The following is a 15,560-nucleotide window of genomic DNA, read 5'->3' as shown; positions in this document are numbered from 1 at the left end:
CAATAACGACTAATGTTCTGTTGTCAAAGACAGACACGAATGGGTGTCATAGCCCGCATTATTATATTTGAATTATTGTTCCCTGTGCCACTTAAGCCAAAACACCTTCAAGTTAGGCTGTATGCCCAGAAGAAGACATAATGCAAGGATATAGATCAAGATTGAACAGCAGGACTGTAATCCAAACCAGAATTAATTGAGTGAATGCTTCTATTTCTGCAATAAGGTCCCAGTAAAAAGACATTCAATCAAAAATAATCTTGTTTTAAGAATTTAGTCAACTATCCAAAGTGCTTTCCCCCCCCTCATTTAAATCATTTCTTGGGGTCACTCTCTCCTTTCCACAGTTTCCACAGTCTGCTTGCAGGTTTCTTGTCTTCTGCTTCCTCAGTGCTGGCAGTTTCAGGTGTCTGAATTTGTTCTGAAACAACAGTGTCTGTATCAGTCTTAGCTGCTGTGTCTGCCGCCGCCACCACCACTTCTGCCTCCTTGGCGACATGTGTAGCTATGTCTTCAGTTTCCTTGACAACCTCTGCTGCAAGTTCTGTTTCAGATGCCTTGGCAACCTCTGTCTCCTTAGTAACCTCTGTTGCTATGGCTTCGGTCTCCTTGGCAACCTCTGTTGCTACAGCCTCTGTCTCCTTAGCCACCTCTGTTGCTATGGCCTCTTTCTCGACAACAACCTCTGTTGCGACCTCTGTTGTTATGGCCTCAGCCTCCGTAATGACTTCTGTTGCTACAGCCTCTTCATCTTTAGCGACCTCCGTTGCTAGGGCCTCAGGATCTTTTGCGACCTCTGTTGCTACGGCCTCAGTGTCTTTAGCGACTTCTGTTGCTACGGCTTCAGCATCTTTAGCGACCTCTGTTGCTACGGCCTCAGTGTCTTTAGCGACTTCTGTTGCTACGGCTTCAGCATCTTTAGCGACCTCTGTTGCTACGGCCTCAGTGTCTTTAGCGACTTCTGTTGCTACGGCTTCAGCATCTTTAGCGACCTCTGTTGCTACGGCCTCTGCATCTTTAGCCACCTCTGTTGCTACGGCCTCAGCATCTTTAGCCACCTCTGTTGCTACGGCCTCTGTCTCGACAACCTCTGTTGCTACAGCCTCCGTCTCCTTGGCAACCTCTGTTACTATGGCCTCAGCCTCCTTAACGACCTCTGTTGCTACGGCCTCAGCCTGCATAACCTCTGTTGCTATGGCTTCTACATCGACAACAACCTCTGTTGCTGCGGCTACAGCCTCTGTCTCCTTGGCAACCTCTGTTACATCAGCCTCAACACCTTTAGCGACTTCTGTTTCTGCGACCTCAGCCTCCTTAGCTACTTCTGTTGCTACAGCCTCTGCATCTTTAGCCACCTCTGTTGCTATGGCCTCAGCCTCCTTAGTTACTTCTGTTGCTATGGCCTCAGCCTCCTTAGCTACTTCTGTTGCTACAGCCTCTGCATCTTTAGCCACCTCTGTTGCTATGGCCTCAGCATCCTTAGCGACCTCTGTTGCTATGGCTTCAGCCTCCTTAGCGACCTCTGTTGCTATGGCCTCAGCCTCCTTAGCTACTTCTGTTGCTACAGCCTCTGCATCTTTAGCCACCTCTGTTGCTACAGCAGCCTCAGCGTCTTTAGCGACCTCTGTTACTATGGCCTCAGCCTCCTTAACGACCTCTGTTGCTATGGCCTCTGCCTCCTTAGCGACGTCTGTCGCTATGGCCTCAGCCTCCTTAACGACCTCGGTTGCTATCGTCTCAGCATCCTTGGCAATCTCTGTTGCTAGGGCCTCAGCATCTTTAGCGACCTCTGATGCTATGACCTCAGCCTCCTTAGCAACCTCTGTTGCTACAGCCTCCACCCCAGTTTTGACCACTGCCTCTAATTCTTCTGCTACAGTGGCTACAACATCTGTTATCTTAGAAACATCACTTGATATGACTTCAGCCTGCTTAGCAATAGTTGCTATGGCCTCTGCTGCCTGGGCAACATTAGTTACAATTGCCTGTGCCTCCTGTACAATATCCGTCTCCTTGACCTCAGCTACAATGGCCTCTGATTCAACCGCCTCCTTGGCTACTTCTGATTCAACTGCCTCCTTGGCTACTTCTGCTGCTTCAACCTCCGGAGCAGCTGGAACACCGACTGACTCTTCTTTAACGACAGCTGCAGCTTCCTGCACAGCGGACGCTGGAGCGGCTTCTGCTTCCTTCACCTCTGCTGTGATATCAATTTCCTTCACCTCAGGCACAATAATCTCCTCCGTCAGATCCTTGACGACCTCCACCTCTTGCACCAACGGGGCAGGTGCGGCCATATCTGTGACGGTTTCAACCGCTTCCGCATCTTTGACGGCTGGAGCTGCTGCACTTGCCTCCGCAACAAGGGGAGTGGCAACCTCAGCCTCTTGTATCAAGGCTGCCTCTGTGACGATGGCAGCCGCTTCCACTGGTTCAGCCACGGCTGCTGCCTGGGCACTGGTGACCATTGCTTCCACGACTGGGAGGATTTGCTGGATGGCCGGAGGGGCTACGTCTTCAGCGGGCGTGAGTATAGCAGTGTCCTGGGCAGGTGTAAATCCAAGGGCAGCCTTTTCCTTGGGGACAATCACCCCTATCTTACCGACACCTTCTCCTGCTTCTGACCGCAGCCAATCCATTTTCTGTGCATGCTGTTTTATGGCGTCTTGGACTCTTGCGTCAATCATTGCTTCAGTCAAAACACCATCTTGTGAAGAGTATGCTGCAGCCTTTCAGAAAAAAGAAAACAGAAGACAAGAAAACAGGTTATATTATTTTTGGTTTAGTTTTTATATATAGTATAGTAGATTTGCACACCTTTGGTGCGCTCACTTCTAGCACCACGCGTCACTTTTTTTTTGCTTGGAAAAGCAAACGTGGCAAATCTGTGATGTTTTCATATACCCATTAGCCTGGAAGCACGAACCTGGCAACCTCGTTTTTTTCCCCCCTATGAAAGCAAACGTCACAATCTGTGATGTTTTCATATACCCAGGTGCTTGTAAACCGCGAACGTGGCAACCTAGAGGAAATCAATTATTATTATTATTTTTGTACTGTACTACTCCATACTGTACTATTCTGTATTGTACTGTAGTGTCCTGTACTGTCCGCGAATTTGGCAATGTGGCCGAGTGGCTGGCCATGGGTTTAGTCTCACTTTGTTCAACAACGTGGATGTGATGTTTTAGCGAGGGGAAACTTAACCCATTTTGGACTGATGGCGATTAAAAAAAAGGCTTCTAGATCCTTTTTTCTGAAAAACCCATGTTTCTATTTCAGTTGTGCTCAACCTTTTTCATGTCAAGGACCCCCAGAATTATCTCTATTGGGCCACGGAACCCATCTCAAAATATGTTGTTCCAGAAGCAAATATTTTAGTTAAAAATGTTTGCTCTGAAATATATATTCAAAGATTTGCACCACATTTTTTATATCTTTCAATAGCTAAAGTATAACGTAACGCTTAAAACACCAAAAGAGGTTCCTGCCCAAAATGGGTTAAATGTAAACAAAAGCCAAGGGAAAGATGCAAGTTTGAATGTTCTGCAACAACATGTGGTTATGTGTGGCAGGCACCATGTCATGTGAAGCAAATTATACTATGATGATTATACTAGATAAACGGAGCGTTGGACGTACCGAGCAACGGCTGCACGCTCAGAGAATCGGATTACACGCGTGTCGCGTCATTGGGTCGGAGTCTTGGAGCCAATTGAACGTGGACGCAGGCTATGGGAATCGGATCACACGCGTGTCACATGATCAGGTCGGAGCCAATAGAAAAACCTATATCGGACATATAACTTGCCTAGAACTCATTTGTATACTGATATACAGTATTTTCACAATTTAAGGCCTATAATCATTGTACGATAGCAGAAATACGTGGCAGATTTACAAGCTCACAACACATTTTGAGCTTTTTTTTAAGAATTCTGACAACATTTTAACGGCAGATTTTAAGTGTTTAGGGCTTAATCATTAAGCATTTATTCATCATCCAATTCATCTGCCATGTTCAGTCCCCGGCCAAGTCATACCAAAGACTACAATTGGTACATTACATAATGCATCACTGCTTGGCACTCAGCGTCAAAGGTTGGACTGTGTAGTCCCTGCGACATACTGTACTAGTGTCATGTCCAGGGGCTGTATGTACTTGATGCCTAAGGCTAAGATAACAGGACATGCTGTGGGCTCCTGGCCTATGGGTCCGTGGTGTCCCAAGGCTACTTACTCACCTGCCAGGCCACACCAAGTTTGGAGATTTCACGACCGGACATGCCTTCTGCTACTACTGCTATCTCTGAGCACTTCAGCCCATAGTCAAACTGAGCCAACTTCATTCTCCTGTTGAGTTAACACAAAAATAGATGTTAACAACCATCCAGGAGTTGCAATTATTCCAATCTACTGTATCTAAGCAACGTATCATGGCTAACAGCCGATGTAATCTACCTAAAACCGGCCGAAATCTTCACGTGCACGCACGTGCGCAGTCTTTATGTGCATCACTGCGTAATATGCGATATTTTGGGCTTGATTAGAGCTTAATTTGACTTAGTTATTAAAATAAACGATGATAGCTTAGCATGTTGTGATCACGTGGACAGGAAATGACATCGCCAGATTTGGTCAAAATCGGCATAATGGTGACGTTACCGCCATCATCAGGACTGGGTATAATACTATAGGATTACTGTGTTAGAATTAAATATAGTGTGTATGTCACAGATTTTTCTATTGGCATTAAAATGACGAATTAAACATATGAATAGTGCAGGTAGAAGGCACAATCCACTGTTAATTAGGGTGGCCATAAGAGTGTTGGCAACTTCAGTTACTAGACGTGTTATAATAATTGAAATATTCAAAGTAACTAAATATACACCACCCGATAAATAATGATCTTGGTTAAGCTACCCAGAAACACACATAAAGCATGACTAATAACATTCCTAAACCAAAAATCTGAGTACATCTTTCACTTTCACCGAAAATAATCATTAAGTAACTTAGAAATCAGCATAAACCATGTTATTTTTCCTTGCTGAAAATCACTTTTGAAACATGGCAACATGAGTAATGCTGTTTCATCAGTGGTAATGGGTATACTTACTGCCTCCCTGTAGTGGCCGGGCCCAGAACAAATTTGTCAAAATACAGACGGACCAATCTCTCTCTCTCTTCCAGCCCTGGGAGGGCAAAGTTTACGATCTCATCGATGCGGTCGTTGATGGCCCAGTCAAACTGCTCCGGCTGGTTACTGGCCAGTACCAGCATGAACCTCAGGGGAGAAAATGGATTGTTTAAACTCAGTCATAATGACCTTTCCAGTCATACCGATGCCCTTTTTATGCACTGCCATGCATAGTACTGAATTATGCAAGATACCTACTTGTTGCTCTGCTCCCCAGTGCGGTAAAGGAACGCATTGAGTGTGGCTCTGAGGTCTTCGCTGATTTTCTCCTGCAATACGAAAATTAGACATCCTGAATACAGAAACATTGAAACAAAACATAATGCATAAATATGGCTCTGTTTTTTAACTTACAGTGGATCGCTTACGGAGGAATGCATCTGCTTCATCTACGAACAGCAAGAGGCTAAAGAAGAGAACAGGTAAGAAGAAACAATGTTATTAGCTTATTATCTTAAGTAGCACACTACTACCCGAATCAAATAGGGTACAAGATGCTACAGTACAAAAAACAGATCTAAACCAAAAGATGGTAGCTGGGGTGGCAGATAAGACAACGCAGCACATGAGCAATGCAAACTTCCCCGTTTAAATGGGGCGCTTTATTAGTGAAGTGTTGATATGATTGGTTGAGATTGAGAATAGCGTGGAGCTGAGACAGACCAATCGCTGAACTTCAACTTACTCTGTGCATATTACAGTATATGCAACGCTCATAATACCAATAGTACCAAGTAAAAGTAAATGATTTCACAAAGTATATATTATGTCCACTGATTGAGCTTTCAACAGTAGGGATACAGACTGCTAATGAAGTAGGCTCACGAGTCCTACCCTCGTCTGCTCGTGCCGGCCCAGTCAAAGACCTTGTGCATCGCAGTGACTCCATCGCGGCCCATAGGTGCCACGTCACCACCCGTCATGATCGCATAATCCATGCCTGAGTGGAGCGCCAGTTTCTGAAAAGGTAACAAAAACAAAATGTATACATTAAGATTCTGTTACATTACAACTACGGTGTATAGCATCACAACTGGTGTGAAATAAATGGCATTTTTTCTGTCATTTTATACCAGGCATTTTGAAAAACAAACGGATTTATGCTCCATATACTTCAATTCGTACAATGAATAGCGAAGCAGCACGCTTTGAAGTGAGCTTGTAGATCGGCTTCTATTACATTTTATTACAAGATCGGTAAAATTTTTGGATATACAATATATATAAATAAATAAAAACTTTGCCCATAATAGGGACACCAGTTTTAATGTGTTTAAAACAAATTGTAAATTCTGATCATTTTGCACTCATGCAACCTGATATCGCAGTAGAATGCTGTTGCCCTTGTCTCAGCTATTGAATAAGTTATTGCCGTTGCCAAGGAATACCTTGGCAAACAGTGTTTTTCCAGTCCCAGGTGGCCCATACATCAGGATGTTCCTGTAGAGGCCCTTATTCTGCCTTGTGTTACGGGTGGCGATGGCGATGTCCCGCACACGTTCCTCCAGAGATGGCTGTGAGACAAAGAGGAGGAACACGTCCGCTCTTTACCAGGAGTCACATGTATATGTACACTAAAATGGCATAAGACACTGAAAGGCTCTTGAATACTTTGTCTTAACATATGATGTTGAGGCTATCACGCACCGAAAATAGCCAATCTATAAGCCCCCGACACCATGTGTGTCGTGAGGTTCTAGATCTGTGATTTTCAGCGCACGACAATCTCATTATGCTGGCGTATAAATAAAGCATCACAAGGAGGCATATCTAAATGCACACAAACAGTAAGACACTAAATTAGTATCATCAACTGGATATGAGGTTTGTTTTATCTTGAAAGCCATCAATCAATGGTTCTCAAACGAGGGTATGTGTACCCCTAGGGGTACACGGAGGTACTACAAGGGTTATATGAGAAAGTGGAAAATGTAAAATAAAATGTATTACTGTTGTGTTTAATTAATGATAAAAACATATACAAACTTTGTTTGAAGATTTACGAAGGTGTTAAACCAATTGAAATGAAAAATTTGACTAGCACTGTTATTGAATAAAAATAATATTTTTTTCCATTATACTGCATTTTGAACATCAAACCTGGACTTGCAAAAATGTTATGGAAATCATTTAAAATAAATCTAACCGGGAGACACTAATTGCAACTCTTTTACTTATTTCTTACTTGTAATATATATATATATATATATTCTTGAAGATGGGTTATAATTAATTCATCGCATCCTATCATTTGTATTTGTTTTCTCTTTTCTTTTGCAAAAATGTTATAGTCGAGTACTTGCCTGGGTAGTTGGAATTAGAAACCAGAGAAAGAGGGTATTGAAGCCAGAAAGGTTTTGAGAATGACTGCTTTACATAAACCATATAAATCACTCACACTGAGCACCACGCCCTCCAACGCATCCTGGGGTCTGCTTCTCAGCCGCCTGGTCGTCTAAAATAAGAAAACATGTTTGAAATTCAACACCAGCAGTGCTTTACACCCGCTGCAGCAGAATATAATACATATAACGCAGAAAACCCTAAGCATATTGGAAGTTGCATCAGTGTTAATTTGTTCACAATACTTTGATTTAGTCTTAATAACATACCATTTAGTCTTAGTCCAATTTAGTCTTCTGAAAAACCTTAGTCGACTTAGTCTTTAGTCTTAGTCAACAAAATTAACATTGGCGTTGCATATGACATTTTGTTGATAAATCATTCAAATGACTGAATAAAATAAAGACAAAAAATGCAAATGCATTTACATTGGATAAAGTGTGCCTATCTGGGGATGAATAGCACCACTGTTCGTATGAACAGAACGTCATGATAGTTAGTGTGAAGGAACAAACCTACTCAAAATATATCCCCCCCCCCCATAACACCTGCCTGGTGGTAGAATTGAAAACGAAAGTTCTGCTGTTCTATGCTTTATTCCACCATATTAACAAGCTCTTGTTTAACACGGTTAAGGTACTTTTGTCAATATATTCATTAGTGGTAGGCCAACATGACTAGTGAAGAAGCCACAAGACTTACATTTTATTGCAAGTACTTTGAGTACAATAATGGCCTACAGTATAAAAGAAAAACACTGTAAAAAGTCTAGAATTCAAAAAAGTATATATATGTCCAAAGCTCTGCAAGGCTCTCTACCACCCATCATTCTCTGTACTAAGTATAATTTGTATTAGTTTATAGGTAATTTAGGTGAGTTTATCAGGGTGGATTTCTTCACAAAACTGATCAACTGACTGTTGGAAGCAAGACAGACATTTATAAAACATTGAATGTTTTATGAGAATGCCAAATTAATTTAAATAATTGCAGTTTTCTTTTTTTAATTATTTGAATATCAAGCATTTGAATGTATTTGTTGACCTGCCTTTAAGGTTCTTTTGGAAGAATATTAATCATAGTATTTTCTATCTTCAAGTTACAAAGAAAAAAAAGTAGAGAAATTATTGACTATGACAAATGTGAATCTCATATAACCTTGATGGGGTGTTTGATGCCTTCCCCGACAGTGATCCTAGAGGTCTCGCGCACCAGCGCAGGCTTTCCTAGACGAGCCTCGATGTAGCGCCCAAGTACACCCGTGGCATTCCTGGCAGAATATACGCCTACTGCCAAGAGGGTCATGCCTGCAACCTGCACACGCGCCACACACACACACACAAAAAATGGGGAACATGAATATAAAGTCATGGTGTCTGTAAATGTACTGTAGATCTTCTGTAAAGGGCCTTCTACACCAACAATAACTGAAGTAATAACTATAAATATGTTGGTTTAAAAAAAAAAACTATTCTTTAAATGTTACATTAAAAACGTGGATGGCAGTGTACACACAGAATAAAATAACAACAGCGACAGTGGCAAACAAGGTAACAACCAAATTCGTAACAACTAACGTAAGCGACTATCAAAATCCTTTTGAATACACAGGGTGTCATGTTTACAGAAGGTTTATATCGCTCATTAGTGTGGATTGCTCACATCATTATGATTATAGTAATTCGTGGGGGGGGGGTGGCCCTTAACACTTCCTATGTGACAGAAACCGACAAGTCTGACTTACGGCAGCTGTGAGTTTATCCCAGTCGGAAACAAAGGCCTGAAAACCCTCCCCAAACACAGCTCCTGCAGTCCTGCAATTAACAAAGACACAATTGTCACTAACACAATAAAGAGATACCTGCGGGGAACATTCCAGTGATGTCATTCTTACTGTCAATACTTTGCCAAGCAGAAAATTACTTCAACTCACTTAATCGATTCAAGGACCGTTTGTCTGTGTTCTGCAGCCTTAAGGCGAATCTGTTCCCGAATGAGGTCGGCGTTCTCACGTTCGACCTTTGCCCGTGCCTTGGACTCAGCCTCGACACGAAGTAGTTCATTCTTGTGCCTCAGATCCATTTCATGTTCGATGGTGGCTGGAAGATGCAGAAGCAGGCTTGAGTTACTGTGTGAATTAATCATTGAATACATAGCAGTTATGAGATGGGGAAGGCCCAGGTGTTTGCAAGTGGCTACCGATTACGGTAATATAAGTTTCATTTAACTTGCTTGGAACAAAACCGGAACATCTCAAATTAGGGCTGCAATTAAGGGTTATTTTGATAATAATTTTTTCCGTAATATTACGTTTTTTTTTAAACCATTGTTTGATATTCACAGTAGAGAGAGAGATAGAGGAAACACAGAGATCTAGCAGGGGAGTGACATGCAGCAAATGGTCCGGCTGACCGGGAATCAAACTGGGGACTCAGTGACAAGCATTACAGACCAAATGGCATGTTCTTTAAACAGTAATCAAAAACATAACATTTAATTTTACAATTGTGAACCTTACAGGTCAACTTTTACACTTTCAGAGTGAAATTTAACCTGCCAAACCATAACTTTTATCACCTATATGGGTTTCAACCCAAGGTCCAAAATTTCTACTGCTGAGCTCAGACATAAAGCCGTTTACAATTTAGGCATTTATCAGACGCTCTTAATACCAGCGATTTACAGTAGTTTCATGCAATACCTCATCAAACAGCAGTGGAGAGTAGAGAGAACACCTCCAACCACTGCAGATGTGTTAATTTATATTTTATCAACATACTGTAACTCTACCACACATATTGTTCAAAATAGTTTCCCTTACCTTTTCTCATAGCCTCTTGCTTCATAACCGATTCCTCCTGTTTGCGGAGGTTATCCTCATTGAGCATTTGCTGTGGATACAAAGCACATGATTGATTAACGTGTCCATTCCAGATGCGTTCACATTTTCAACAACAATGTTGATGCAGAGAGCTTACCTGTTGCCTGAGCTGATCATCGTACCTCTGTCTGGCAAGTTTGTCCTGATATTGTGCCCTCTAGAGGTAGAAAAGCATAATAAAATAAGACCGTAAACTGTGTATCAACTGGAGGATAGCGTGAACTAGAAAATGGCACTCCTCTGAGTGAAGGTCTTCACCAGGCTAGGTGGCCTGGCAAAGACCATGGATGTGGTGTGGGTTGGTGATGTCAGGGCGGAATAGGTTCCACCACATTTGGAACCGTTTCCGGTTCCGGTGTTTTTATAACACTGTCAGAGCTGGTATTACACGTCTGCAATACAGTTACAATACGAGTGGTTCTCAAACGTTTTAATTGCAAGGACCACCATAACTCTGAGATGGTGCAAATGGAACCAAATTGACCCATAAGAACCTCACGGGTCCATTTAGTTCCAGCTGCACCCTCTGAGTTACAAACCTTTTAAGGGTCTAATTGGAACGACCTGTATGATTCGTTAAAGGGAACCGTTAAGATCGGGCCGTAAAGAAGAGGTAATCGTTAAAAAAACGGATCCCAAACCTAGTGCTGGTGGGGGTTATGTTTCTGCAATTTGTGGTGCTTGCTATCGGAGTACTAAATCACTTATGGCTCTGCAATGTTTAGAGGCCCTTTTTGCCTTCAATGTGTAATACAAATTTGGGATCGATCTGACAAGTCATTCATGAATTTTGCCAGCCTGTCAAGCCTGGCGAAGACAATGAAAGCATAAGAGTTATGCATGACTGATACAATCATACAATACTGTCTCGCACCAATGTGACATAATGTGAGCTCGTAGATGGGCTATCATCAGCGTGCGACACCATTGTACTACAAAGTATAAGCATTAACTTCAAGGAGATAGATACTAGTGTACAGACAGACTTACAGCCTGGTTTTGCTTAGTCTCCTCATTGAGGGTCTTCCGTCTCTCCTCCCCCTGGGATCGGATCTGTTCGCCCTTCAGCTGCTCTACGGCGGCTTCATATTCCTGTTGGGGTTTAACATTCCGTTAGTTGTACAACCAATAGACAGACTAATTCTCTCTGTCTCCCCCCCACCGCCCCCCCTTTTCCCCCTCACTGTATATATGTTTCTTTTCCCTTTTTACCTCCTTTATGATGAATTCATGTTCTGTTCTTTGACTATATAGAAGTGTCTATTTGTACGTCTCTAAATGTTTTGATGAATTGAACATGGTGGACCCTCTTGTAAACAAGTGTAATGCTTAATTGGGTCGTCCACTCACAGTTAACAGTCTTTGTTTTGAGTTTGTGCTTGAAATGTACTGTAATTCTGCAAACTGTTAATACATATTTTAATCAATCAAATTCTATGGGATCTGTTCCGACCATCTCAGGCATGTTGTTTCTAGCCTGGCATTGCCAGACTGATCACGTGGGGTCACTCACGAACAGTTCAACCACAACAGAGAATGTGTGAGCGATCCCACGATCAGTCTGGTTAATGCCAGGCTATGTTGTTCCCACACACACACACCTTCACTTTACTCTGATGCTCCATCTGTACTGACTGCTCCTGCATGCGAGCCAGGTCCAGGGCTTCTTTTGCATGGCCTACAGTGAGTGGATAAGCAGTGGGAAATTGTTAGTATGCTTTGAGCGGTTTTGACACAGGGGTTAACAGAAATGCCACTTTCACTGAAATTACACTTTTTATAGATAAATAAAAGCAGCCTAAAGATGATGGTAGTTCACAACAAGGATCCATACTACAGATCCTGGCATGTAAGTTTTCTCATGTATTGTGGGCCTACTGTGTACATGGTAAACAATGGACTGAACTGAATGCCTCAAGTTATAACTCACACAGACAACATGGCGCACCGCACCACCTAGCAACATAGCCTACACATGTACTTGGCCTTGAGCCCAATGTCATGTTAGTTTGGACACACACATGTTAACAAGTGCCATGGGTCGACAAAAGGGACACTCTGTTCTTTATTCTCTGACACGCCCACCAGAGCTCCTAAACCTTTGTTGCAGACATGTGCAAGTAGACAAACTATTATAGCAGATCGCTCGATGAGATGAAGTCAAGTAACGTTATGATCATTCTGTCATCAAGTTAGTTTTCTAGCAAGGCAAGTGCCTAACGTCTTATAGGATCGCTTAAGATTGAGCTCCAACAGGTTCCGAGCCGATTAGAAACAGCTTTACCTGGTTAAAAAAAAGACTCGGCAGCAGTGCAACATGTAGGTTTGGAAAACAGATTAAACTGTTTACATACGTGATCTGTCAAGTTCTCTGGCAGCTTTTGCGGCTCTTTCGAGTCCAGTCGGGTCAAAGTTACTCCACTTGTCCTTGGGTCTGCCTCCCCCAGAGCCACCACCGGAGCCCCCTGCCTCCGCGCCTCCTGCAGCGTCCGCCGCTATCTGCTCCTCCAACGAGGGGGTCTTGGACCCCCCCCACCAGCCCCAGAGCCACGACATGGCCGACGGATGTGTTCTATTAGCCCCTTTTTGCAGCCCTGTCTGGGGTTACAACAAGGTCCCTAGTCCCTACCTAAAGACCCTCTCCCTCTTTTTCCACAATGTACTTTGGTTACATGCGTTGAACCATGCGTGCATGAGCCACGCACTGCGCAAGCGCAGCCACGGGAGGAGGGGAGAGGACCATTGGATTCATCATACAGTGATATGATTGGATCATAGTTTTTTTCCCCCTCCCGCCTCTAGTGGCATTTCATTGGAGAGTGCCAAAAGCGCCATGAATGGGATTGGACAGTGGTCAAAACAGGAAATCCACTTTCCATACACCAGTGGTTCTCAAAGTGTGGTCCGGGGACCACAATGGGTCCTTGAAGGGCTTTCAGGGGGAACTAGGAAAATGTGTATTTACTGGTGTTTTCATAGTTTGTTTAGGTAAACCAAAAACATCCCCATCTACCAAAACAAACAGTGAAAACACCAAAATACAGCAAATACAGCAAGGCTAAATACAAATTGGCTCTCAAACTTTCATTCCAACTTGTCAATTAAGGACTCCTTGGCATAAAAGTTTGAGAACCGGTGCCCTAGAGGGCCTACACTACAGTTCAGTTCAGTTTAGAAAATGTACATCCAGCTGTGTAGAAGACACCCATGACAGGTGGACTTCTTTTTTGATCATCTCAGATCTCACTATTAATTGGAATGTTAACTAGGCTAACTAGGTTAACTACAACAAACAAAACAAACAAACATTTCCACATTGTTCTTTACATCCTTGCATGTGGTTATCACAGATGAGGCTACGTTCAATCATCAATCTACTGGCCGCCCCCAGAAGTCCCATGTTAGACCCAGAAATGTTGGTTTAATAAACTTTTATGGTGCAAATGTCATCTATAGGCTTAGAAGATGAGATTAAGCTTGGTTGCTAAAAGTTGCACGTTGAGCAATTTGAGTTATTAGCATAATATGTAACCATACTACCGATATCCTGTATAAGGCAAAAACATGAACATTTCATCATGCTTTAAGTAGCATGTGACATGTCAAACTAGGGGGTTTTCATGATGCTGAATCCATTCTTAGCATTATTTTTGAAAAAAAAACACTCATCACATTTGTCAAGACGGCGATAGCCATTTTTAGGCCAAGGAGTGTTTGTTTTGCAAAACTAATGCTTGGAATGGATTCAGCATCATGAAAACCCCCTAGTTTGACACGTCACATGCTACATAAAGCATGATGAAATGTAGATGTTTTTGGCTTATACAGGATGTTAATGGTATTGTCACATATTATGCTCAATATTGCTCAACGTGCAACTTAAGAGAAATGATTGCTATTGGAATATAGAGCTATTTAATACTATTTGGTAGAGCTATTTTAATACTATTATACAGCTAATGTCTGTCAGTGACCCTCAGAACATAACTACACACAACTACTATTTATTCCATCATATTCCACCATTTATTGATGAAGAACTACTTATGTTCTCTTACTTTGTATGTATTTTATTTTGGTGATATTGTGGATTGTGGATTCACACTATGAATAGTTGTTACTGTGGAAATAACTAAAGGGGTGAGTCATAAATAAACAATAAAACATAAACAATATTTTTAATTGCACCATTATAGGTTAGTACTTGTCCTCCAGACTTCCCATAGGCCTAGATCTGTCCCAGTAACTTGCAGTAGTTTCCACAGAAGCATTTTCTCAGAAACATCTGAGCACACTAAATTAGGGTATCTTTTGCCATGCATGAGTGGACACAGTAGACCTATGCCAAGAAGACTGCCAGATGGCTGTTGTACACCATCAGCTGCTGCTGCTAAACAAAGCATAGTGATGATGATTGTTATGATTCTCTGTTCTAAGTATTGGACCCTCGTCTGGTTCTGGTGTGTGACGACCTTTGGCATTTCCATGGGCAAGACGGACAGGCCGGCCCGGGAGAAGATATTAACATGACGCGAGGCTTGGTCACATTAAATCATTCACCCAGTTTATTACACATACAGAATCATATATAGCTTGGATACTTCATGTCCTAATGACGTCACTGACTAGACATCACAATCACTGCCTGCAGCACGCGGCCTTCAGTGTGCCCTAACACAGCCCTAAAGTATGTTACAGTTCAGGCAGTGCACCATACATATAAGTACATTGCATATTCACGTACAAGTACCAAGTATCAGTACACAGCATGTTGTATATTACAACAATGATAAGCATGCATGCATGCACACATTTCTATTTATACTGTGACTTATACAGCAGCCTATCTTACTAGAACACATAAATAATAAAATGAAATGCACACACTTTTGTTGTAACGTTTGCCTGCCAACAGTTGAAAGGGTTATTATTTTTTAATATATATTTTTAGGCTATATTTATTGATTTAGTTATTATTTTTGACATTTTCTCTCGTGACCCCATGCCGTTTACAGCAATGCCACTTACAACAACAGTCTCTGACATGGTAATGTATATATCCTGGCCACACATTGGACCATTCCAGAGAGACGTCACGCGGCGGCACATAGGGGCGGGACAATACGTTACATG

General features: G+C 42.3%; 1 protein-coding gene across 1 annotated transcript; it reads right to left on the bottom strand.

The window, feature by feature from the left end:
* Positions 1–314: 314 nt before the first annotated feature.
* LOC310862041 (uncharacterized protein) lies at positions 315–13,118 on the bottom strand (the record flags this gene model as incomplete). Its single annotated transcript, XM_083769778.1, has 16 exons — positions 12,782–13,118; positions 12,029–12,105; positions 11,418–11,519; positions 10,525–10,584; positions 10,368–10,437; positions 9,480–9,645; positions 9,291–9,360; positions 8,705–8,860; positions 7,602–7,658; positions 6,592–6,717; positions 6,038–6,162; positions 5,558–5,609; positions 5,402–5,472; positions 5,123–5,290; positions 4,245–4,353; positions 315–2,729 (listed from the first exon to the last, which is right to left on the bottom strand). The coding sequence occupies exons 1-16, from the start codon at positions 12,981–12,983 to the stop codon at positions 315–317; spliced, it is 4,026 nt and encodes a 1,341-aa protein (XP_083625904.1). The 5' UTR covers positions 12,984–13,118.
* Between the last annotated feature and the right edge of the window lie 2,442 nt (positions 13,119–15,560).

The sequence above is a fragment of the Protomyctophum parallelum genome (genome assembly GCF_964188405.1).
Source record: "Protomyctophum parallelum genome assembly, chromosome: 7".
NCBI classification, from domain to species: Eukaryota; Metazoa; Chordata; class Actinopteri; order Myctophiformes; family Myctophidae; genus Protomyctophum; species Protomyctophum parallelum.
Note: the sequence above shows the minus strand (reverse complement) of the source record. Positions and strands in the feature narration are given on the sequence as shown.